General features: G+C 33.0%; 1 protein-coding gene across 1 annotated transcript; it reads left to right on the forward strand.

Moving 5' to 3' along the window:
- Positions 1-1377: 1377 nt before the first annotated feature.
- Positions 1378-4227, forward strand: LOC144572051 (trifunctional UDP-glucose 4,6-dehydratase/UDP-4-keto-6-deoxy-D-glucose 3,5-epimerase/UDP-4-keto-L-rhamnose-reductase RHM1). The gene is made up of 2 exons (XM_078321457.1): positions 1378-2934; positions 3468-4227. The coding sequence occupies exons 1-2, from the start codon at positions 1378-1380 to the stop codon at positions 3909-3911; spliced, it is 2001 nt and encodes a 666-aa protein (XP_078177583.1). The 3' UTR covers positions 3912-4227.
- The last annotated feature ends 22575 nt before the right edge of the window (positions 4228-26802 follow it).

Here is a 26802-nt window from a genome sequence, read left to right on the forward strand (position 1 = left end):
ATTAAAGGAACCCGTGCATTCCACGTATGATCGGATTTGTCCGGATTCTGATCGGACGGGTGGAATTTAAACTCAAAATTTGAGTTACCTGAGAATCCGGAGTTCTTTCAGTCCCAGTCCCTTGTTTTATTTTCTGGGACGATTAGTCTGTTTTTAATTTTTGTTTGTAACCCCCCGCTCTCTCTCTCTCTTCGTTGCTAGCTCTATATCTAGCGCCCAATAATTAGCCAATTTGCGCCAGGTTTCTGAAACCGATCAGCACCACCCCACCCCGCTTCTCTCGTGAAACGGGAGGCCTCTCCGCCTTTCTCTACTATATATAAATACCCCTTCCCCTCTCTTCTCTCCTCGGACAAACATTCTCTTTCTCATCTCTCGAGGTAACAAATCTGGTACATCTCTCTCTGATCCTTAAATAATCTCGTTTTTCCCATTGTTTTAGGTCTGAATTCGTCTTAAGATACAATCGGACTTTTAGCTTCTAATGTATTTTTGCATTTTCATTTGTTAAGATGTATTTTTGCTACCGTTTATCGTGTGGAGTTCAGAAAATAGAAATTAAGGGGTTTAACTGGACTTCCTTTTTTTTCATCCATGGCTTATTGTGGCTAACGTGTTCCAGATCCAGAGCAATTTTGTCATTTATTTCACATGATTCAACTATGATTAATGTTTTATTTGTCTGAATTGCTTCTTTATTATTAAATCTGGCTCTTGTTTGTCGGCATTTTTGCAAGTTCTCCTTAATTTAGTATCGTTACCTGTTACCAGTGAAGTGTACCCGACATACCTTAAGCAGATCTGGGTATTATTCTAATACGATTTGTCACGATAATCAATTTTGAGCATGGTTCTTATATTCGATTATTTTAATCTTCTTGTGTGTCCTCTTGCTACCGCCAGATCTAATTTAGGTTTTCTTTATTCGTGGAGGGATGATGCTTGTGACCTGGAAAATTTCTTATTATTTAAATAGCATACTACCTTTTCTTAATTACTCTTCGGACAAGGGATCTACCTTTTTCTTTTCTTTTTTACAAAAAAAACTTATAATGTTAGAAGAGACCTAACAGTTTCTGCTGTTTTTAATGTAATAACTACTTAGCTTTTAGTTCTTCTTTCTTGGAAAAATTTTCTGAAAAAAAATCTCATCACCAATTAATTTAGATTATATGTTGATATTATCCATTTGGATGTTTTTGTTCGCGACATCCCTATTAATTTACTAGCTGTCTTTCTTAAAACAAAATTTTAAAAGAACAAAAGGTCCTTCAGTTAATTTGCACATACCAATAACCTAATTGCTTTATTTGCCTATCTTACAATATTAAAAAAAATTGATTAGTGTTTTCTTTTTTCAACATCAGATTTTGAACAATGGCGAATTACACCCCAAAAAACATCCTAATTACTGGAGCAGCAGGGTTCATCGCCTCTCATGTGGCGAACCGTCTGGTCCGCAACTACCCAGAATACAAGATTGTGGTGCTTGACAAGCTTGATTACTGCTCCAACCTGAAAAATCTCCTTCCCTGCCGCTCCTCCGGCAATTTCAAGTTTGTCAAGGGAGACATTGCTAGTGCTGACCTTGTCAATTTCCTCCTCATCACCGAAAACATTGATACCATCATGCACTTCGCAGCTCAGACCCATGTCGATAATTCCTTCGGCAACTCATTTGAGTTCACCAAGAACAATATTTATGGGACACATGTACTTTTGGAGGCGTGTAAGGTGACTGGTCAGATAAGGCGGTTTATTCATGTGAGCACTGATGAGGTGTATGGTGAAACTGAGGAGGATGCAGTTGTGGGAAACCATGAGGCATCTCAGTTGTTGCCAACTAATCCTTATTCCGCCACTAAGGCTGGGGCTGAGATGCTTGTCATGGCATATGGTAGGTCATATGGCCTACCAGTTATTACAACCCGTGGGAATAATGTGTACGGGCCGAACCAATTCCCTGAGAAGCTTATTCCCAAGTTTATTCTCCTAGCCATGAAGGGACAGCCATTGCCTATTCATGGGGATGGGTCAAATGTGAGGAGTTATCTTTATTGCGAAGATGTAGCTGAGGCGTTTGAGGTGGTTCTCCACAAGGGTGAGGTTGGTCATGTGTACAATGTTGGTACCAAAAGAGAGAGAAGAGTTATTGATGTGGCGAGGGATATTTGCAAGCTTTTCAATTTGGATGCTGATAGTGTGATTAAATTTGTGGAGAACCGCCCATTCAATGATCAGAGGTACTTCCTGGATGATCAGAAGTTGAAGGATTTGGGCTGGTCTGAGCGTACCATCTGGGAGGAAGGTTTGAAGAAGACTATGGACTGGTACACCTCAAATCCCGATTGGTGGGGTGATGTATCGGGTGCACTTATACCACACCCACGAATGCTAATGATGCCTGGTTCGTCTGACCCATCAGATGACACCAAGGGGATGGTAAATCAATCGACTGATAACCAATCCAAGATGGTGGTACCAACTCCAAAGTGCAGTACTCCCAAAAAGCAGAATGCCCTCAAATTTTTGATCTATGGCCGTACTGGTTGGATTGGGGGTCTTCTTGGTAAGATTTGCGAGAAGCAGGGTATAGCATATGAATATGGTAAGGGGAGGATGGAGGATCGGGCACAGCTTTTATTGGATATCCAAACCATTAAGCCGACACATGTCTTTAATGCCGCGGGGGTGACAGGCCGACCCAATGTTGACTGGTGCGAATCGCACAAGCCCGAGACAATCCGTACCAATGTTGTTGGTACACTTAACTTGGCTGATTTGTGCAGGGAGCACAACATTTTAATGATGAATTATGCTACCGGGTGTATCTTTGAATACAATGAATCACACCCAGAGGGTTCCGGGATTGGGTTTAAGGAGGAAGATACGCCAAACTTTACTGGCTCATTCTATTCCAAGACCAAGGCTATGGTAAGCTCACTAAGTCTTTCTGTCTCTGATTGTATGTTCTGCCACTAGACTCATGTGACCTGCTGGTAACTAATCTTTATTTCTTAATATCATGCATTTCTGTACTAGCAAAATGAGGACCTTGTAGGTACCATTAAATTTAAATATGAAAGTTTTGATAAAACAAAAAATTAAATTTGAAAAGAATCAAAATATGTACATACAAAGTCTAGAAGTAGAAGGCCAAATGGTGCTAGTACTATACAGAACTCTTTTGCATTTCAGTTGTAAGAAAAAATGAAGTTGTACATACTAAATGCCAAAATTCCTATTAGCCCCTGAAAACTGCCCTGACTCTTTAAAGCCTTTCTCAACTTTAAGATGCTCCAAGAAAACTAAAAGTTTTCATTTCTTCCTGAAAAATATAGGAGACATGTATACCGTATAGTTTAGCATGAAAAGGACTATTGGACACATTGGCAGTGCTCCTCAATTCAGGCACAAAAAGCCATCTCTGTAATTTCTAATATATCTGATTTTCAACAAATTTTCAGGTGGAAGAGCTCCTGAAGGAGTATGATAACGTATGCACCCTGCGTGTGCGCATGCCAATCTCCTCAGACCTCTCCAACCCACGTAACTTCATCACCAAAATTGCACGCTACAACAAGGTCGTCAACATCCCCAACAGCATGACGGTGCTCGATGAGCTCCTCCCCCTCTCTGTTGAGCTCGCCAAGCGAGACTGCCGTGGCATCTACAACTTCACCAACCCAGGGGTTGTCTCCCACAACGAGATCCTCGAGATGTACAAGCAGTATATCGACCCCGAGTTCAAGTGGGCCAATTTCACGCTGGAGGAACAAGCAAAAGTGATAGTTGCACCGAGGAGCAATAATGAGATGGATGCCAGCAAGCTGAAGAAGGAATTTCCCGAGTTGCTGTCCATCAAGGAATCGCTGATCAAGTATGTTTTTGAACCTAACAAGAAGGTTTAGGTTTTGCGAACTCGTAATCTAACCATTTATGATATTAGCTTTAATGAAACCATAAGTAAATGAATAAATAAAATACGTAACCTAGTTTTGTTTTGGCTGAGGTGGTGTTGGTACTTGCTAGCATAGGTCAATTGACCAAAATTAGTTTACCATTTTGTTTCATTCATTATTATTTTTTTCTTTAAAATTTGGGTTTATAGATATTCTATGATCGGTGGTGTTTTTGGTATCATGTTATTGGTTTTGGTCTTATTTGTTGTACTGCTGGATAGTGTTATTCATATATGATAATTTGATAATGAATTTTGATGATTCATTTATGGCTCTGCCACAATTTTGATGCTTTATTGCTTGGTCAGTGGTCACCGTTTAAAAAACATTATTAAAAAATATGAGGGTGGTATTGCATTGAAGATGCACGTATTAATTCAGCTTTTGGTACTAGAAATTCTGAAAAGAGATAATAATGGCGTTCAAAAACGAAGTATTGGTAACTGCCACAAAGCTAACTTCTACTCCATCAAACGGAGTTTCAAGCTACTTGCGCGACTTTGCAATTTAAATGTTCTTTTTGCAAAGATCTGTTAAAATCTCTGATGGCGACTGTTTCGTTAAAACAATGGATTTAGTCTTTTACAGATGGCGACTTCAGGCTATTAAATATCGGCCTTTTCTTTTGAGAAAACTCGCATATAATAAATATGAATAAAGATTTTTATCTCCCATCTCATTTCCCCCGTTTATCCCCCATCTTTTCAGTTACTAACGGTCAAAGTCTTCAACTATCCTAATTTATTTTATTTATATATTAGTATTGGATCCTGAGTGAATGGTGTCTTCTACAGTGGGACAAATAGGTGGGTCCCATCAGTTGAGCGAACCATTTTTCCCTTACGTCAAGCAGGCCTCATTTTTCATTCTCTCTGACACCACCGCTCTCTTTCGTTGTCGCTCTTCTCTCGAAACTTCCACGCTTCTCTCCGACAGCTCCCTCTCCGTCTCTCCTCTTCATCTTATGCGACACAGCGCAAGGTTTAGGGTTTAACTTTAGATCTAACAAAGAATTACCAATGGCGACGGAGCAGAGTGCCATGGCAGGGTTTAGGGTTTAACTTTAGATCTAACAAAGAATTACCAATGGCGACGGAGCAGAGTGCCATGGCAGGGTTTAGGGTTTAACTTTAGATCTAACAAAGAACTACCAATAACGACGGAGTAGGGTGCCATGGCCGTGCTGAGGGCGTCGCCTCCCCAAGCTTGATCTTTCCATGATGTTCACATAAAAGGTGGAACATTAATGAAAGAATTTCAATGGTCGAGATCCTCCCGTGGTCTTCAAGTTATATGGGGGCCATTGTTGGGCAAAGTCAATCCTCCCGTGGTCAAGTTATTTGGATTTCTTAATTCTATCCTAATGTGGTGAAGTGTGTTGCTACTTAATAAGTATCAAAAATAATTTAGCAAGGTTTATAATTCATAATGAGAGATATAAAACGGTATATGATAATTTGTATTCTATTCATATAATTCGTCAATTTTATAAATAATTTATGGAAAGCTTAGGTACCTTAGGTATGAATACTTGCATTACGAATGTATAAATATTTGCTTGATGTGATATGAATATTTGTATTCTAGATTTTTAAAAATTATCGTATCGTTATATTTGTATTGTATCTGAGATAGGATATCCGTACATGTATCCATGCAACATAGTCTACAATGTAAATATTAGTACATAAATGTACAGGTGTGAATACTTTCCATCTTACGTATTAATACAATTAAGCACCAAATAGAGTAATTTGTCAAAAAATATTAAATTAAGATACTTTTCCATATAACAATTTATAATTCAGTTATAAGTATTAATACTTACATTACGAGGTATGAATACTTATAATACTTGATATTAATATTTTCAAACGTCATCTAGTGCCACAAGAAAAAAAAAATAGAGAATATGTTAAATACAAACACTTGATACACGAACTATTCATATTTGCATGACAATGTATACTTGCAATACTTGATATTAATACTTTTATACATCATCCAGTGTCATGTGAAAAAAATTTGATAGAATTTGTTAGATAGAAACATTTGATACATGAACTATTCACACTTGCATTACGATGTATGAATACTTGCAATGCTTTATATTAATATTTTCAGATATCATCCAGTTCCATATGAAAATAATAATATAATTTTGTTAGATACATATACTTGATACATGAACTATTTACACTTACATAAGGAGGTATGAATACTTGCATACTTTATATTAGTACTTTCAAACGTCATCAGATGCTAAAAGAAAAAAAAAAACTATTGATAAAATATTTTAGATAAAATGCTTGATACATAAACTATTAACATTTGCATGACAAGGTATGAATACCTGCAATATTTGAAATTAATACTTTTATACATTATCTCGTGCCATATGAAAATAAAAATAAATTTTTTATAGATTATGTTAATTACTAACACTTCACATATAAACTATTTACACTTTCATTACGATGTATAAATACTTGCACTACTTAATATTAATATTTTCAGACCTGTGTCATATGGAAAAAAATTTGATAAAATATATGTTAGGTACAAACACTTCAGACATGAATTATATACACATGCATTACGAGATATGAATACTTCAACGACGATGTATGAATAATTACTCGACAAGATATGAATACTTACACGACAAGGTATTCACGACGATGTATGAATACTTGCATTACGAGGTATGAATACTTCCACGACGGATAACCCGAAAGTATGTCATAATGGATCTTATTTGAAAGAGAAAATTGCATAGAAGACGTCCATGGTTTTAGATTTGCAAAATTTCTCATAGATCGTCAGAAATATTAACTAGATTGAACGGGAAAAAAAAATCCAACTCTAAAAACGTGTAAAAGATGTGTGTGTGATGTGTCCAGTTTTTTTCGAAATACTTGGTGTCTTAGGTATGAATACTTGATATATTATATATTAACACTTGCGCGCATAGGTATCCATATTTGCACGCGTCATTTATAAAATCTATCAAATATTAGGTGGTCTCCCAAGTAATTAATGAAATTCAGTTAGTTAATGGTCCCCACAAGTAGTTATTCACTGGGAGATGACTGGGAAAAATTGACTGGGGAATAATTAGTCGATCTCAATAAATATTGCTATAACAGTACGGTATGGTGTGATTATTCTTGCTTAGTAAGCAAGATAAGCATATAACTGTACAAGTACTGCACTTACAAGTGCGCACATGACATTATGACATTAATTTCTGACGTTTTTTCTTTCTTTATCAGTCAGAGGTCCTCTCCATTCGCAGTTCCAATTTGCTGTCATTTGGTAGTAGATCTGTAGATGTATACCAACTGTTGTGCCTTACTTTTATTAGTTGAATAGTTGTCTAAATCTGAGTGAGTTACATATTAGCTGTATTCACCGACATGGTGGAACCGTGAAAAATGGACAAATATGGAAGCGGCCTAATTCACTAAACTTCGCACCTCTATTATTTGTAAACAGAACTTACGAAAAAAAAAAATAATTGGCATTAGGGTTAGGTCTAGGGCTGTACAAAATTGCTCGAATTCGCAACTCGCTCAGAGTTCGCTCGTTAATGGCTCGTTTTAACTCGCTAATTTACAACTCGAGTCAGTTTCAACTCGAGTTGGCTAACTCGTTTAATAAATGAGCTGAGTTTGAACTGAGTCCAACTCCCCCATTTATAACTCGAGCTACATAACTCGCTCATTTATAACTCAACTTATGTACTAAGTTGTATGAAAAATTGTTGGATTCTAAGTTGTTGTTTGCTTTGAGTTAACCTATTATTTTTGTGTTAGATTGTTTGTATTTAGATAAACTATTACTAGGTCATTTCAATTGTTTGTGTATAGATAAACACATATTAGTATATAACAATACCTAAGAACTTGACTGGTTAAATGAGTTATAAACGAGTTACGAGTCAACTCGAGTTGATAACGAGCTGAGTATGAGTTGGTTCTACAGCTCGTTATTGCCATCCCAACTCGAGTTGACTCGCTCGTTTATTAAATGAGCTGAGTTTGAGTTGGAGGTAACTCGCTCAAACTTGGCAGCCTTAGTTAAGTCTATGACACAAAAGTATGCTCTGAATTTCCTTTTCAAACAAGTTTATGAGGTACGAGATTTGAAATTGCCTCAAGTCATGTGCAACGCCACGAGTCATTTACACCACCTTTAACAGACTCGATCTATGGTATCTTGTGGTGTGACAATGAGCAAAACATACCACTGTGCTGCGAGCTTATCATCTGGATTCTGGATTAATTGATCGTGAAAGATCTGCAACAAAACCAATTACACAAGGATCCCCACGGGGAGTAAAATACATCTATATATTTTGGACGGGTGACATTTTATTTGCTATCCACATTCTTCACATGCGAGCATTAAAGACTGGTGGCTGGTGTCAATTTTAGCTATGTTAGGTTCGCCACTTTTGTCTCTGTTTTATATCTTTTTACGTTTTTCTCAGATCCAGAATAAGATAACTATGCTCGGAAGCAAAGAATGCATCATGCATGGGACTAATCCAAGAACGCTTTGACCGTCTCTTGTCTACTTTAAATTTGGCAGGGACAATGTTTTCCTATCTTGCAGGTAAGTATATCAGAGCATCTACATCCCTGAAACTCTTAGAGTTTCTAATATGATGTGGCAGTTTCTAAATCAGTTTTAGGGATGCAGTTGGGTTTCTTATTTAGCAACTTTGCTCTAAAGTTTCTTAATAAGAAACCGTTTATAAACTCTGACGTGGCCAAATAATTCGCTGAAATTCTTTTCTCTAGTAATTTATTTGCTTATGTGACAATTAAGAAACTATAATTTTAGTTTCAGAGATGTGGGGGTTTAGAAACTTTCAGAGACAAAATTTCTAAAAATTAGTTAACAGTTATTTAGAAACTCCAAGAGTTTCAGGGATGTAGATGCTCTCAGTGCATTAAATATCTTGTAAAAATGATAGACCAGAGTAATTATTTGCAAATGAAATGTTGAACAAAGTAGTGGGTTCCAGTGTTATCAGAACTAGACCGAACGCCGAACCAGTAAAGCTTCAGAGCAACAGTTCACTGATTGAACCAACAAATCAACCGATTCGATCACTGGTTTTTTGAATACTTATATTCATAAAATATGATTATTATTATAAATAATAAAATATTATCATGTTTTTAAATAGGAAAATACCTATGTACATATTACACTATAAAACTTAATTTTATAGATTAACAAAATTTCTCACCCAAATATAATAAAACTACTTATTTTATCAAGAAATGACAAAATATTTGCTTTAAGAAAAAAAATACACAGCATCCCAAAGATTAAAAAAATTGTACATATAGATAAGTTCAAGTTCATATAAAAGCTCAATTACGATCATGTTTTCAATAAAAAAAAAATATTTTTAATAAAAACATGAGGTGTCACTTCATTAACTAAGTTATAAGGCATAGTAGTAGTTCAAAAAAAAAAGAACATCGTGCACACGTTGGATGTGAACATATCGTGCACACAAAATTCACTTAAACCGGTTGAAATAAATTGTGCACACATTGAAATAAATTAATTTAAAAAATTACATCTTATTTAACTTTTTAGGCACTAGATTCTATGTGAATATGTGACCCTTCTTTCTCATTGGATGCTTAAAGAAAACAAAATTCACTTAAATTTTTTTTTTTCAAAAGATTGGTTTGCGGTTTTCAATAAAAAAAAACGGTTAATTGAACGATTTTTTCCGGTTCAACTACTAAAATGATCCTTCAAACAAATCAAATCAAACTGGACAGGTGACTGGTTTCGTTTTTTTTCCAGTCGACCAATCAATCCAGTCTGGTTCTCATAACACTAGTGGGTCCATTTAATCCTCTCCTACCAAATCAATTTTTTTTTTTATTCAAGGCTGCAAGATTCATTTTTTTTTTAAATCTAATCCATAACACGCCCAGAAATCTTCTCAGATACATCATAGTTGTTCGTTGGGGACAACCATTATAATTATTAAGTAGAACTAGGGTGTTTTTAAGCTCATTAAGTTTTTTTCGTGAGTTTAATTTGAAAACTAATCACATTAGTTTCAAACAATGAATTCAAACTATTTAAATAGGAGAATTTCATGTATATCTCTCAAAACTTCAAAATTACGTATTTTCTCCTCTTAAATTCATAATATCGTATTTGCCCTTCCAAATTTCAAAAACTCACAAATTTATCCAATTTATTGCATTTTTGTTTATTAAAAATCATTTTAAATTTATAAAATACTCATGTTACGATTTATAAAAAAAAATATATATGTAGCCTATTTAAAAAAAATGTCATTCTTCTAATTGGACAGTTTCTCGAGGACAAATGATTAAATTGTTTACTTCTGACGTATATACAGCGACATTTAGATATATGCTTGTGTATGTACCAGAAGTAGAGAAATGAACCGTTTACTTCGGAAACCGACCAATTATAAAACTAACATTTTTCTTAAATAAGATACATATTTTTTTTTAGTAAAGGGTAAAAGGAGTACTTTATAACTTTAAATAAGTTTTGACAAAAAAAAGGGTAAATTTTGTGAATTTTATGAATTTAAAAGGATAAATATGATATTACGAGCTTTAGAGGGGGTTACGTAATTTCAAAGTTTTTTAGGGGTATACATGAAATTTACTTTATAAGATCTACTTCATAAGTGATGTATTTACGTGCAAAATTTATAAACTTATGAATGATTTTAGTATAAAGTCAATTCAATAAATTTTGGAGCTAAGCTCTCCTCTTCATCAGCTTAAGAGGACTCTAGTTCTACTTGTTACTCAATCTTTATTCCAAGAAAGTAATATTTATTTTCTAATAAATTAAAATTTATAATAATAATTTATATTAAAGAATTTAACAGTCAAGTAAATTTTAGATGTAAATAAATAGTTAAAAAAACTCTAAAGGTTTATATAATAAAAACTAATAATATGATAAATATGTGAAATTTTCTAAAAAGATAAAAATATATGTCATCTCTTAATGATGAGAGAAAATGAAAAAACTATGAACTTTCTAATTATAATAAATAAAAAGAGAGAATATAATAGAATGAATAAAGATACTAAATGATGTGAAAAACTTTCATATTTAATCCCTTTTATAAAATTGTAATCCGCAAGAACGTCGGAATGAATTTGAGGCGAGGCCCGGTTTGAACTTTGAAGTTTACCCATTAAGGCCCAGCATCGTGTCCCAAAGTATATGTCACGCTTTGATCCCATTAATGAAAAAAAATTGGGTGTCTACTTATTAGCTATGTTGCATGGATACGGATACGGGTATCGTATCGGATACGATACGGATACGGCAATACGGCAATTTTTAAAAATAAAAAATACGATACGTCTATTATATATATATTTTTTTATTATTTTAATTATATTATTAAAACACTTGTATATATTAAATATAATATTGAAGTCCAAGTATAACATTAAATATAAAAAATTATGGACAAATACAATAGCCTAACTATATAATAAATATAATAGCTACTAATTTCTAGTAACAAACGGGAATTAGCCTAGTGGTCAAGAGGCGTGCTAATTGGTCCAGAGGACCTTGGTTCGAATCCTCCTGGCGTAAGAAAAGTTTGTTTTTGGCAGGTGGTCCACGTGCGGTCTATGGCTTGGAGTATTGTCCGCTGGTGTACGCGCGGTGCACACTTGATTAGATTATGCAGAGCCGTATCATAGCCGTATCCAGATGTGTCTGATCCGTATCCAGACCAGTCAAAGCCGTATCGAAGACTGTATCGTGGCCGTATCGGGTGCGTATCGGTATCCGATACGTATCCGATACGGGTACGGAGCCTATATTGGAGTATCCGAGTAACATAGCTTATTAGCTTCACCATTTAACTATCTTCCCAATTAAATATAAAAGTTGGATATATATTCATCAAAATATCATAACTTATTAATTCCAATTAAATTATCATTTTTTTTTAGTTAAGAATTGGTTATTTGCCACTCCAAAACCTTCAAATTTGAAAAATGTCATCCCGAAATTAGAAATTGTAATAATGCCACTCTAAACTTCATTAATTTTTAATTTTGTCACTCCAAATAATTAATGACTAAAATACCCTCCCTTCTTCTCTTCTTCTTCTTCTCCTGCCTCCTCTTCTAGACCACTCGCCATGGCTACCTCCCACGCCTTTGCTGAAAAGCTTCATACAACATAACAGTGGATTTGTTGTCAAGAGCATCCTACTATAGAGATAAAGATAATTACACTATGAATAAAATTATTCTAGTGTATAATTTATTTTATTTTATATAAATCACAGGCTGATATACCTTCTGTTTTAAATCTGCAAGGATGTCATCAGCTTGAACAGAACTTGAGGTGTCTTCAGATGAAGAAGTGGCTCCAAGTTGGATTGAAGGAAATCTTGTAGCATCTGTCAAATGCAACTTAATACAAACTTAGATTATGTACAAGGGCTTCATTGATGTGTTTCGTAGCATATAATTAACAACTACATTATATAGGTGTGATTTTTCCGAATAATTGCAAAAGAAAAGAGAATTCCAATTTCATCTACAGCCATCAAATTAAAGTCCACTAACTATAACAAGTTTATCACAATTTCAATTAGAAGTGGAAATTACACCGAAATTCAGATAGTACATACAGAACTGAGAACTGGAACCCACATTGCAAACTAAGTACCAATCATCTCTTAGAAGAGTGATTTACAGGGTTCAAGAAATTACTTGAGAGGCGAGTGGAAGCGAAGAGGCCAGTGCCTGATCCGCAAGAGGAAGACAGAGATCGGATTTGCGGAGTAGGAAGAAGAGGCATGATTTGAGAGGATTTCCAGCGAAGATGTGGGAGGTAGTCATGGCGAGTGGTCTAGAAGAGGAGAAGAAGAGAGGGTATTTTAGTCATTAATTATTTGGATTGACAAAATTAAAATTTAATGAAGTTTAGATGGCATTATTACAATTTCTAATTTCGGAATGACATTTTTCAAATTTAAAGGTTTTGAAGTAGCAAATAACCAATTTTCCCAAAAATTAATATCAAGAAAACGGTCCATATAAGTCACAAAAAGCGAATTCCTATTTTAATTGTAGCCAAAAGTTAAATTTTTAGTCAAGGAAGCTGGTGAGAGAAGAGCAGCTAGCAGATTTTATCTCTAAACCAATGCTTGAACTTTTCAATTTTCCAGAGGTTAATATGAATTACATGTCAGCTAACAATTTTTTTATTCGAATTTAAGAAAAATAAAACAAATTGCTATCACGTAGGCTAACCTAGCCCAGAGAAGGTGTAGAATAAATACATCTGTAGTGCTATATGAGCTGGAAGGAGTAGAAAACAGTATAATGGAAGGGAAGATAGGGAGGAGAAGGGCAACTTTTTTCCATTAATATATTTTTTTTAATATATCTTAAATGTTAATTTAATTGATAGTAAATAATTGGGGATAAATAAAAAGCAATGAGGTTTTGACGAATAAATATTCATTTTTATGTTCGAATGAGAAATTAATTAACTGTGAAGTTTTGATGAGCATACGGCATCCGCTCAATTCCCCTGTATAAATAATTTCCAGCACTCATGACTGGGGTGTCAACAGGTATGATACATTGATACGGATTGGGTGAAAGCATTTCATATTTATATTTATTATGATAACGAAAAAATATATATTTTTTTATTTATATCTGTCTTTTCGAATACGATACAGATCAGATAAATAGATAAACAAGTAAAAAAATGTTATTGACATTCTAATTTGTGCTTTCAATAAAATATTTTTCAAAACAAGAAAAAAATAATAATAATAAATACAACTAAATCTATATTATGCCAATTTTGCCTTTACGTTTACTTGTTAAGATAACAGAAAAAAAAATCTATTATTCTTATTCGTATCTAATAGATTAACAAAAACATTTTTTTATCTTTATATATTTTTTTAAATATAATATGGATCAGACAAATAAATAAGATAAACATATAAAAGAATATCACATCCCTACCTAATAGCCATGACCCATCTCTCTCTTGGAGACTTGGGAGTATCTCTGTATTAATGCATATTGCTAGGGGTGTACAACAGGCGGGTCAATGATATTTTATTAAAATTTGAATTCAATCCGATTATATCGGGTTAAAAAAATTATTTACTTAACCCACTCATAACCCAACCCAACCCATCTATTTTTTTTATATACGGGTTATGCGGGTTAGACGGGTTAAAATTTTGATCGAAAATCTATTATATATCTTTTTACTATTTTTATTAAAACTATGTACAAATAAAAGTGACAAACAATTAGTTGAGACAACGTTTGAATATAAAAAATATAATAAAATGTAGACATGTAGTATTAAATATTAGAACTATTTTAGTATTAATATTCAAAATACTAAAATAGGAACAAATATGTGAGCAAATGTAGGTTATTTCGAACAAATCAATAAAGACAATAAATTATCCTATAAAATTGAAAGTACTGATATCTGGTCAGCAGTCTTTGATCTATGCTCATAGAACTATACAATTTCATTCCTTTTCCCAATTGCACACATTTCTAAAAGTCATGATACCAAGTAACCAGATAAACTTTATTTTTAAATTAAGACCTGGTAAATATACCAATCAGAACAATTCACCTTCGTAATTACTTGCACTGTACCAGTACACCAACCAATTAATTCATCACCTCAAACACCTAACTAGCATTGAAATGCAATAATTTCAGTCTTAGAAAACTTAGATAAAATTATGCCTAATGGGAAAATCATAACAGCCCCAAGGAAGATTCAGTACGGGCCGTAGATTTGAGGCCGGGTTCGAATATAAACGGGTTATTAAGAGCAAATTCATGACCCGACTCAGAATAACGGGTTTGTCAAAATTCAACCCGTATCCGACCCAGTAACATCTCAATCCGGTAAAATACGGGTCAGGTCAGACGGGTCGAGTGGGTCAACGGTATTTTTGTACACCCCTGCATATTGCATAATCGCATATTAAATGTTGCAATAATGGATTGATAACTACTGTTGACCAACTGATGTAACGGTGACGTATAACATGTTATGGGCATTAGATATGATCAGATCAGAACATGGACCATGGGCCTCACAGAAATTGACCCAACCAAAAACTATAATTGTTGAATAAAATGAAAGAACCTGAAACCAACCCTACTAAAAAGAACCATTATTTTTCTTAGAGCTCTTCATGCTCTCCAGGTGTTCGATTCAAAACCACCGAGATCATGCACCACACGTGCGCCCAATTAAAACCTTGCATCTGCCCCAAGAATTTGAACAGCAAGGACGAACCGATCGATACATCTCGGAATTTTTTCATAAACCATAATTAATAAAACGTTTTTTAGGAACCAATATGATTGATTTTTTTTTTCAAAAATCTTAAGGACCATGAGGTTTCCACGGTCTCAAATTTTTTTTTTTTTTTTTCTTGTTTTAAAAAAAACAGATTTTTTTTTCAGACCGTGGGGTTCCCACGGTCTCAATTTTTTTTTTTTTTTTATAAAACAGAATTTTTTTTAATTTTTTGTATTAAAATATTAGAAATGTTGAATATATTTCTTTGAAAATAGATGAAATACAATATAATTTGATTTATTAGATATACTGCAATAAATAACCCGGATCAATATTTTTCAAGTCGGGTTTTTCGCGGCTGTAAGAAAAATTAATATATTTCTTTATGCGTTATTAGAAAAAAAATAAAAATGCTTAGATTCTGAGTTATTGATCCTGGTTCAAAAGTCACTTCTAGGTAATCCAGAAAATATTGTGATCTTTCTAGTAAATTTAATTTATGAAAAGTTGTATCTATTTTTGAAAAAAATAATAACTTAAATAATAACTTTTAAGTTATTTAATAATTGTTATTCAAAAAGAATTCTCAAAATAGATATAACTTTTTATAAATTAAATGTCCTAGAAGGATCACAATATTTTCTGGATTACCTAGAAGTGACTTTTGAACCGGGATCAATAACTCAGAATCTAAGCATTTTTATTTTTTTTCTAATAACACATAAAGAAATATATTAATTTTTCTTACAGCTGCGAAAAACCCGACTTGAAAAATATTGATCCGGGTTATTTATTGCAGTATATCTAATAAATCAAATTATATTGTATTTCATCTATTTTCAAAGAAATATATTCAACATTTCTAATATTTTAATACAAAAAATTAAAAAAATTCTGTTTTATAAAAAAAAAAAATTGAGACCGTGGGAACCCCACGGTCTGAAAAAAAAAATGTTTTTAAAAATTAAAAAAAAAAAAAAAACAATTTGAGACCGTGGGAACCCCACGGTCTTTATGGTTTTTGAAAAAAAAAAATCAATCATATTGGTTCCCTAAAAAACGTTTTATTAATTATGGTTTATGAAAAAAATTCATACATCTCTTGTGCCTCTTTAGTGACGTAATATTCTCTGATTCGGTTTTTATTCGATTCAACCTTTATTTAATGGTTTAGGAAGTTGGATATGAATTTCCTAACGGGCGGGTCATTATTTAAATGATACGCAGCCGAAGTGACTTGACACGTAAAAATGCAAACACAACTTAATCCGAAGTACAAATTTAACTAATGAAAAGTATGTACGTAAGAATCTTCCTTACTAAAATTTATTTAGGTCGATGTTCAACCGACTTATAAAATTTAGTCATACATAATTTGTTATTGAACTTAATTATCTCTTTTGAAGGGATCTGAACCCTTTATTTTAACTATATAAAAAATAAAAATAGACTAATGTATACTATAAGAATGAAATAGTATTTCGTCGCTAATAGAAAAAGTACTTTTAAGTCAGTATATTTTTACGGATAGTCATTTTTTACCTTCGTAGATATTGTTTCATTCTTGTCGTACAAGTAAACAAACTGACGGAACATATAATCAATTTAAGTATAAATGATATCCAAAGTTCAAACTAAACTGACGAGTAAACAAATGAACAATAGAGTCTATTATGGCATGAGCTTGACACAAATCCAAATGTCTATTCGTCTCCTCTGATATATATATATATATATATATAGGCTGTGGCTAATTTGCTGCCGGCAGTGCTGCCACCGTTTTTTCTATTTTTTGATGTTCAAACGACAAATCTAAACCGTTAGATGTTTAATCTATATTATAATCTACTTGGAGACCAAATTTTACATTTTTTGGAATTTTTTTACTATATATTAAGCTGGTTTGAAAACTGCTGATTTCAATGCTGCAGAAATTTACTGAAATCAGCGGTTTTCAAACCAGCTTAATATATAGTAAAAAAATTCCAAAAAATGTAAAATTTGGTCTCCAAGTAGATTATAATATAGATTAAACATCTAACGGTTTGGATTTGTTGTTTGGACATCACACGGCTAAATATAGCCCCGGCAGCACCTCTGCCGAAATGCTACCAGCAGCAATTTAGACAGACCCTATATATATATATATAGAGAGAGAGAGAGAGATGGGCTATGGTGCATTGCAATGCATGAACCCCCTTATGCATTGCACTATAATCATGGATTTAAAGTCCAAACGACCGATCCGAACCGTTAAATGTTTAATCCATATAGAAATGTGCTTGGAGACCAAATTTTACATTTTTTGGAATTTTTTACTATTTATTAAGCATTTTTTAAAATTGCTGTTTTGCTGTGAACAGTAAAAAACAGTAAAATTTTCTGGACCATCAGATCAGCGACATTCAAAATTGCTTAATAAATAGTAAAAAAATTCCAAAAAATGTAAAATTTGGTCCCCAAGCACATATTAATATGAAGAACAAGATGAACGGTTCGGATTGATCGTTTGGACTTTAAATCCATGATTTAGAGTGCAATGCATAAAAGGGTTCATGCATTGCAATGCACCATAGCCCATCTCTCTCTCTATATATATATATAGGGCTACGGTGAGTTGCAAAGTAAAATGCGTTTCTACTTCACGCCGTATTTTTATTTTGAAAGCCCAAACGACTGATCCGAACCGTTAGATATTTAATCCATATTGAAATGTGCTTGGAGACCAAATTTTACATTTTTTGAATTTTTTTTACTATTTATTAAGCATTTTTGAAAATTGCTGTTTTGCTGTGAACAGTAAAAACAATAAAATTTTCTGGACCATCAGATCAGCGACTTTCAAAATTACTTAATAAATAGTAAAAAAATTCCAAAAAATGTAAAATTTGGTCTCCAAGCACATTTCAATCTGGAGAACAAGATGAACGGTTCGGATCGACGTTTTGAACTTAAAAATTGCAAAATATGAGCGTGAAGTAAGATAGTCGCTTTACTTCGCAACTCACCGTAGCCCATCTCTCTCTCTCTCTCTCTCTATATATATATATAGAGAGAGAGAGAGATAGGATAATGTGCTTTCGGTAGCATATGGGCTGAAATACACATGGTTCAAATTTGAAATTTCAAAATTCAAAAAGTCGATCTGAACCGTTCATCTTGTTCTCCATATTAATATGTGCTTGGAGACCAAATTTTATATTTTTCTGAATTTTTTTACTATTTATTAAGCCACTTTGAAAATCGCTAATCCAACGGTTTTACTGTTTTGTTAAGCCACCGTTGGATCAGCAATTTTTCAAGTGGTTTAATAAATAGTAAAAAAATTCAGAAAAATGTAAAATTTGGTCTCCAAGCACATATTAATATGGAGAACAAGATGAATGGTTCAGATCGACTTTTTGAATTTTAAAATTTCAAATTTGGACCGTGTGTATTTCGACCCATATGCTACCGAAAGCACATTATCCTATCTCTCTCTCTCTATATATATATATATCAATTATCTGTTCTCAAATTATAAATTTCATTTTTTTTTTTTTTTGTCGTCGATTTTTCCTGCATTTTGATCACCGCCTCCTTTCTTTCTTCTCATTCTCGCTTCTACATTAGCAATTCATAAATGATGGAAAGTAAAATTGAGACTGCAGGTTGAGCACAGATCAAGAGAATTGAGATCGGTTCCATGAGCATCATGCCAAATTAGTCTGATACCATTGAAGAGCTGTCTGATTTACATCAAGATTCATGCAAATAACTTTAAAATTTGTGTTGATCAAGATTGCATGAACTTAATATGGATTGAATAATTCCGACTGAATTAGTCATATATATGTTCATCGAACCACCTCCACTCCCGGAACAAGAAGGAGAATGCATGTATTTTTATTTTTATTTATCTTCAACTTGTATTTAATATGTCACAGTCAATCCTGAATTTTTTTTAGTTAGCACCTTTACAATAAATTTCAGAGGTAAATCTCAGATCTTAACAGGAATTCAGACTTTCGCATACTTCAAGAGCAGCAAGCGGATGGATGGTTTTCATTAATTATACATCAAATATTTTAACTACGGTTTTCTGAGCAGGAAAATATATATATATATTTTTTATGAGAAAAATGAGCAGGAAAAGATATAGATGATGAATTAGATGTTAATAATGTACAACTGATTTAGATCGTATGATCAAAATTAAAAGAGCTCGGTATCTGTATTTTATATATTTATATAAGATATAACTAAAGTCGCTAGGTTCATGGAGAAAAATAAAGAGAAGTCACGAGAGAGGTGGTCGTTCTTTCGTTTTCTTTTCTTTTTAGCAAAAGAGGGGTTGTCTTTTATCTTTATATATTATATTATTTAAATGAGTGAAAAAGAAATAAATTTCTATCTTATATATATTGACCTGAGGCGGGCCCACAGTATCTTTACAGAAAGAGACAGCTAAATGCAAACCACAAATTAGGATTGCGCATAGGGGTGTCAATGGGTACGGTACGGGTCGGGTGGAGACATTTTCATATTCATACCCATTAAAATTGACCTTACCCATACCCTACCCATACCCATTAAAAATTAATCTTATCCTACCCTATCCTTACCCGTTAATATTATCGGGTAACGAAACGGTAGCGGGTGAATAACGGATAATACTAGTATAATAATTAGTTTTATTATATTTTACAAATTAAACATCAAAAACTCATTCATTTTAACACATATATAAGTGCATTTCTAATAAAAAATAAAATAGATGTGCAATCAATTCTAACTAAATTAATTTTTATAAAGAATAAAAATTCAAAAACACGAATATACATTTCAGTGGGTTGGAAATTGAATTGAATATACATTTAAGTGGGTTGGAAATTGAATTGAATATATATTTGGATTTTATAATTATCCTATAGGGTAACGGGTACGAAATAATCATTACCCATACCCTTACCCATTTATTTAACGAAAAAAAATTCTTACCCATACTCATACCCAATAAGCTAACGAAAAAATAATCTTACCTATACCCGCCTTATCGAATACGATACGGGTCGGGTAAACGGCTAAAAAGGTACCATTGACACCCCTAATTGCGCAGCAGCGCAGGTAGGAGAAAAAGGAAAGAGCAAAACAGGGAAAAGGGAAGAATGAAAATCTCACGCAGATCTCGAACAAAACATGCAACGCTATCAACCAATTTTTTTTTTTTTATTATTATTATTTATGATAAACCCGTAGGCCTTGACAAAACATGCAACGCTATCAACCAATTGACACCTGTGATGTTGGGTTGTGCTTGTTGCAGGACAGATGTGCAGTGTGGAACAGCCTGTTTCTGTTCTTCTTTGACACCAATTGAAATGGCTTTTGTAGTTGGTGGAATAGTAATACAATTTGTAATTCGAAAATAATAAATTTTTAATTTATACATTGAGTGTCATTTATTATTTTATTATATAAGTAATATATTAAACTGGTATATAAATAAGTACAATTTTTATAAATTTCATTAATAATATCTTATTTAGGAACCTTTTTATATAGTTTGATGGTTGCATAACTTGATGACACAGGTGATGAATAACAATATTTTCCATTACCAACACGCAAATAACTTTTTTTCCCCGAAAAGTAGTAGATAAATCCATCGATGTCTTCTTGAAATCAGTTTGACTATGTTCAAGTACATAAAACAGATATCCAAAACACGGCCGATCAGAGGCAGACCCAGAGTAGACCAGGGGTTGCCGCTCCCCTCTGGATTTCAAGTTTTAGTGGTGATATATTGGTACCGATTGACTTTGTTTCTCTCTGAAAATTCCCTCCCCCTTTCCTTCTAAATGTTTGATTTGTAATTCGAGTAAAATTTAGTGTTAAAATCAAAATAAATTTCTTGAATTATAATTCGTAATTAGAATTATAAGTTAAATGATCAGAAATTATAAGTCAGAGCATTGGAAAATATAAATCAAAATATTTTTTTATCGAGTACCCAATTAGTTAATGGGTTTAAATCCGATAAGGTATTTAAACCCGATTCAATATTTTATTGCTCCTCCTGACGAAAATTCTGAGTCCGCCCCTGCAGCCGATATTATATTATTTTAGCTACAAAACAGCAAGTTATAAAGCGACATAAAACTACACAAAAATAACCTGTATATACATCAGTTTTTCAAACTAACCCGACAAAAACAGTGAACCAAATCACAGCTTTATTCGTTCAGTAAATTCTAATTTGCCGAATCCTCATCAACCAAATATCTTCTAAACGTTGGACTTGAGAAGTTGCCAGCTACAAAATGCCCCAGGCTAATATTAAAAAATCCTCGTATTCCTCCACCTCTGTTATCTGGTAAATATTAAAGAACAATGTGTTCATCCAATGCAAACTCAAAAGTTGTGATGCTCTGACACCAGAAACTTGACTGAGTTGTCAGATAAGATACTTAGAACACATTGATCAAAAATAATTTGTCAGAATTATGACATTTCAAATGATGTGAAATTAATAGCATCTTATGTTTATGTTTATGTTTGAAATGATATGTACAGAGCCATCCAACTGCTACAGGATTGAGAGGAAAGTCATTTCCTTATTTGGAGGAGTGGTTTGTTGTCTTTGGCCAGGATGGTGCTAATGGATTAGGAGCAGAGTCCCTGGCTGATGCAGTAGAAGATATTGATCGAGATAAAGCAACTAATGAAGATGGAGCAAGAAATGTTGAAGTAGACATGAATGATAACTTAGGTGACGAGGAGTTGACATTGCAAAACTAGCTGGTTGTTTTCAATTCATGGCTGATGATGCAAATAGAAAAGATGGAGTGTCTAAAGAGATTGAAAAATTACAAGGCTTATCTATGTTAGATCGTATAAAAGCTGGGCTGTCATCTCAAGAGACACTAACAAGACCAATTTTTTTTTATCTTTAGCAGATGATGCTAAGTTAGAGTATGTGAATTGGGTCTTAGGTAGTTGCAAGATGTAGCAATTTTGTAGGGTTTTCTTTAGCAGATGGTGCACAATTTATGTCTAATATCTAATTTTCTTTTGGTACTGGTAGGCATGCTATGGTATCATGCTCATGAGTAAAATAAAAATGATAATTAAAAGAATTGACTTAGCATGCTGTTAGTAGTGATTGATTTAGCAATTCAGATTGTTTTTCAAAGCCTTCAGGTGGTTTCTTTTTAGTTTTTTCCTAGTTTTTACATGGTCCCATGCATAATTTTCAGAGATCATGAATTGGAAAACTTGAAAAGTTGTAGCAATAGTTTTCGGATATTATATACAAGTAGCAATTTTTGGGTTTGATCAGATTTTTTTATAGCGGTCTTCGTGATTTCAGAGATAATATTGGAAATATAATTAAGTTATTTTGGCTTTTGAATTATCAGTATGCAATTATGCATCTAGCAACTGGCCAGTATAGGGGTGCACAAAAAATTCGAGATTCGTGATTTGATTCAAGTTCGAAAAAAGTTCGATTCGAAAGTAATTCGGTTCGAAATTAATTCAAACCAGTTCGATTCGAAATTAATTCAATTTCGAATTCGAACCAGGCCCAATTCGATTCGTGTGGTTCGCGAATCTGGCCCAGTTCGATTCGTTTACGCTATAACCTGCTTTTTGTTCTGGCCCAAATTTTCTTGCGTAGCCCATTTTTCTTACCGGCCCAAATTTTCTTCTGTAACCTGCGGAACAGCTGTCAAGGAGAGAGAAGGGGCACGCTTGCGGAGTAATGGTCCCCACCCCTTCTTTTCATCAATCAATCGCATCCCTTCTTGTGGCTCTTCCTTCCAACAATTCGAGTCGGTAGAAGAAATCAAATCTGAAGAAATCAGTGACGTCCCAAGTAGAAGAAATCAGTGAAGTCGGCTCTTCTCCTCCTCCCTCCTCGCTCTTCTTCCCTCCCTCCTCGTTCCTCTTTCCAATTAAGCTTTTAATTTCGAACTAATTTCGAATCAAATCGAACTAGTTCGAATTATACCGAATCAAATTCGAACTAACAATTTAGGTTTGAAATCTATTTCAATTTCGAACTGGGTTCGGTTCGAAATAATTTCGAATTCGAATTCGAACTAGACCCAATTCGATTCGGTTTGGTTCGTTTGCAGCCCTAGGCCAGTATTTATGCCCCACGTAAAATTATACTTTTTAAATTATGCCCCCACATAAAGTACTAGCACAATAATTTTCTTTTGGTACAGTTGCACAACAATTTTCTTATTGGTACGGAGTGAAATTAGTACAGGTACGGCTGACAACAGTGGAGTCATGTTTTCATAGCTATTGCAATAGCCATGTGCGAACCAAACATGATAATGACACATGCTTTGGAATGATATTCCCTGAAATTCATCTATTTTCTGGAATGATTTATAGCGCTAACCAAATGCCCTCTAAAATCTTTATTATTGTGGTTAGGTGTATGTTGACCTCTTCCTCTGTCTGAATTTAATATGGTAGTTTCTTAACATTAGAGGGACCAACACACAAATAATTATAAAATGCAATTTATATAATTGATGAACTATTTGTATCTGATGCATAACATTGATCTTCAGTTATTTATAATTCTCGAATTTATTATTATAGCTAAAATTGAAACATGAGAGGGTGCTACAACAAGCGATATTACTTTTCTATACTATTTGCTTTCTAAGCAAAGTAAATTGTTAACGAATTATAGTTGTATCATATTAAATCTGATTTTTTTTTTTAAATTTCGCCGCGTTACTGCCAAATCTAAAATTTATTATAATGACCGTGATAAAACATAAGAGATTATTACAATGGTTTTTGTTGTCACAAAATTATATAACCTTTTGTTCTACGCCATATTTTAAAGTTCAAAATTCTAACAAAATTTATTAATTTTGATCTTCTGGATACTTCAAGAGTCCAGAAGCTGTGCACATGTTGTAGTTATAAGTTTTTTTAATCCAACTTAGTATAAGATACATAGATCAGCACAAATAAACGTGTCAACTAATTAAAAAGATAATCCATAAATTTTTTATGTAAATTTTTATTCCTCCTAACTTCAGTATGAAAATTGAAATTGCTTGTCATATATATGACCTATATATGTTACTCGGATACTTCAAACTGGGTCTCGTATTCATATCAGGTGCATATCAGATACGGATACGAATACGATACGGACTCGATACATACTGGAGATGTCAGCTGGCATATCGGATGACATGACGTATCTCTAACTATTTGATACAGCTCTGATACAAACTGAAATGAGCTGATATGGCTCCGATATGCGACTAAAATGGGCTGATACAACCAATACACCATCATGCACCACGATGGACGGTGCACAAGACAATTTTTTTTTCAGCATCCAAGAATCGAACCCAAAATCTACCGATTAATATATGACTTTCCCACTGCACTATCTCACTTTTGATGTTTTAACTTACTAGATATTATATTTGTCTTATACTCGAGTTGATTTTTGATATTTAATTATATATACTTATATATACAAGTGTTATATTAATAAAACAATTAAAATAAAAAATATAGTACCCGTATCGTATCCTGAATTTTTTAAAATTAACGTATCGCCGTATCTGTATCGTATCCGATACAATATCCGTATCCATATCCATGCAACATAGTATATGACTGTATCACTACCTATTACTATCTCAAAATTTCATGAATTATGATTCACCAACAGTTTAATTATTTTAATAGTTTTAATAATATATAATTTTTCAAATCATGTTAAAAAGAGTAAATAAAAAAAAATATGTACATAATATTTTTCTTATGGATTGATTGTGTATCAAATTTTCTGCAACTTAAATATCATTTGATGTTTTATCAAATATTGTTAATTATGGACTATTGTAATTTTATATTATTTACTTAACGATAAAACTTAAATCAAATTTTATCATAATGTGTATAAAGTATTAAATTATGTTTTACTTACTGCTACTGATTTTGACATTATAAACTATTTTTTATGATTATTAAAATCATCAAACTAATTTATTTGTCAATCTATTTCTTTTTAACTACATTTATTTGTCAATCAATCTCACCAAATTAAATTTGTTGGTCCCCGTACGAAATTACTTTACGGTGGTAAATTGGTAACGTGCAATTTCAAAAACCAACACGCAATACGATTCCAAGGAACAAAAGCTCAACAGGTTCCGATCGAAAGCAAGATGGGCCCCACAAATTATTTGGACCAATGACAGCTGAACACATCCCTACCTTACAATGACCCGACGACTGTGACACTAGCACCAGATCTCCCCCACCTCATATCCTGCTTGATATCCCAAACAACACTATCCTCCCCATGCAAACGTTCTTCAAACAAATGCGGTGCTAAAATTGGTAATCGTTTCCCATTGGATGAGACAGGATGTTGCCTGTTGAGTCCGTACAAACAATCAGGAGAGGTAAAATGTATACAGTAAAAGCGCAAAGCAGCAGATTCAGGGAAAAAGAGAACTATCTATCTATGACCTTTGTTGTGTGCTGGCGCGAGTCTACTGGTTTGCACACCCTTATCAGGCCCTGTGACAAAATATGAACAGAAGTCAGGTAATATTTGTTTATGAAATGACAAAGACATGTTCAATAAGTTACTTTTTTTTTAGTATCGAATATCGATTGAGTTTTAAGTATATTTTAAAATTTTCTGTGTACGTGTCAAAATGTTGTCTTGACACAACAAATATATAGGTTTATTTTTATTAAATATAATAGGTTAATGTATGCTTTTGTTATTAAGAACAAACATAAGCTCTTTCATGGGGACATCATTAAAGGGAAAAAACAAGTTCGGTTGAAATTTAAATATACCGTCTATAATTAGTTTTATTTTCTCTATAATAATAAGATTGTCAATTTGTGAAATATCTTCAATTTTAATGATACAGGTCAACGATCAAAATCAAAATTAAATATTTTCTATTCGATTAAGTTTTATTTAACAAGACCATTGTTATGAAGTCCATTTTTGAAAAATTATTCTAACAAGATCGTTGTTATAAATTCCATTTTAAATGGTTTATTTTGACAAGACGGTTGGCATTAAATTTATCGATAGGAATGTTTATTTTTTAAAATGATTAGAAAAGAAAATACCAAAAATGTATAAATTCTTTACTAATATGTTGTTTTATACAGTGTTGTAAATAACGGTATGCGTTTGTCAGACAGACAGTACCGCTAAGCGATTAATTAGGAATAATTATAAATAATTAGCCAATTAGTCAGAAAAATCTATGACGATTTAATCACCGTCAAAAACTAATCGATTGATTAATTGGCCTAAACAGATGCTTTTTAAACAATGGTTTTATGTTATAGTAAAAGTAGTACCTTATAAATTTCTTCATTGATATTATTGCAATGCTGCACATTTACCGCTATATATTTGAATCACTTGTACAGATTTTATTGTGTTTCATATAAT

The sequence above is a fragment of the Carex rostrata genome, chromosome 19 (genome assembly GCF_964058835.1).
Source record: "Carex rostrata chromosome 19, lpCarRost1.2, whole genome shotgun sequence".
NCBI lineage: Eukaryota > Viridiplantae > Streptophyta > Magnoliopsida > Poales > Cyperaceae > Carex > Carex rostrata.

What these genes read in the sequence shown, in the direction of transcription:
- LOC144572051 (XM_078321457.1), top strand. Translation starts at nt 1,378, where the DNA reads ATGGCGAATTACACCCCAAAAAACATCCTAATTACTGGAGCAGCAGGG. An exon ending in ATTCCAAGACCAAGGCTATG is followed by an intron (nt 2,935 to 3,467) that starts GTAAGCTCACTA and finishes ACAAATTTTCAG; the next exon opens with GTGGAAGAGCTCCTGAAGGA.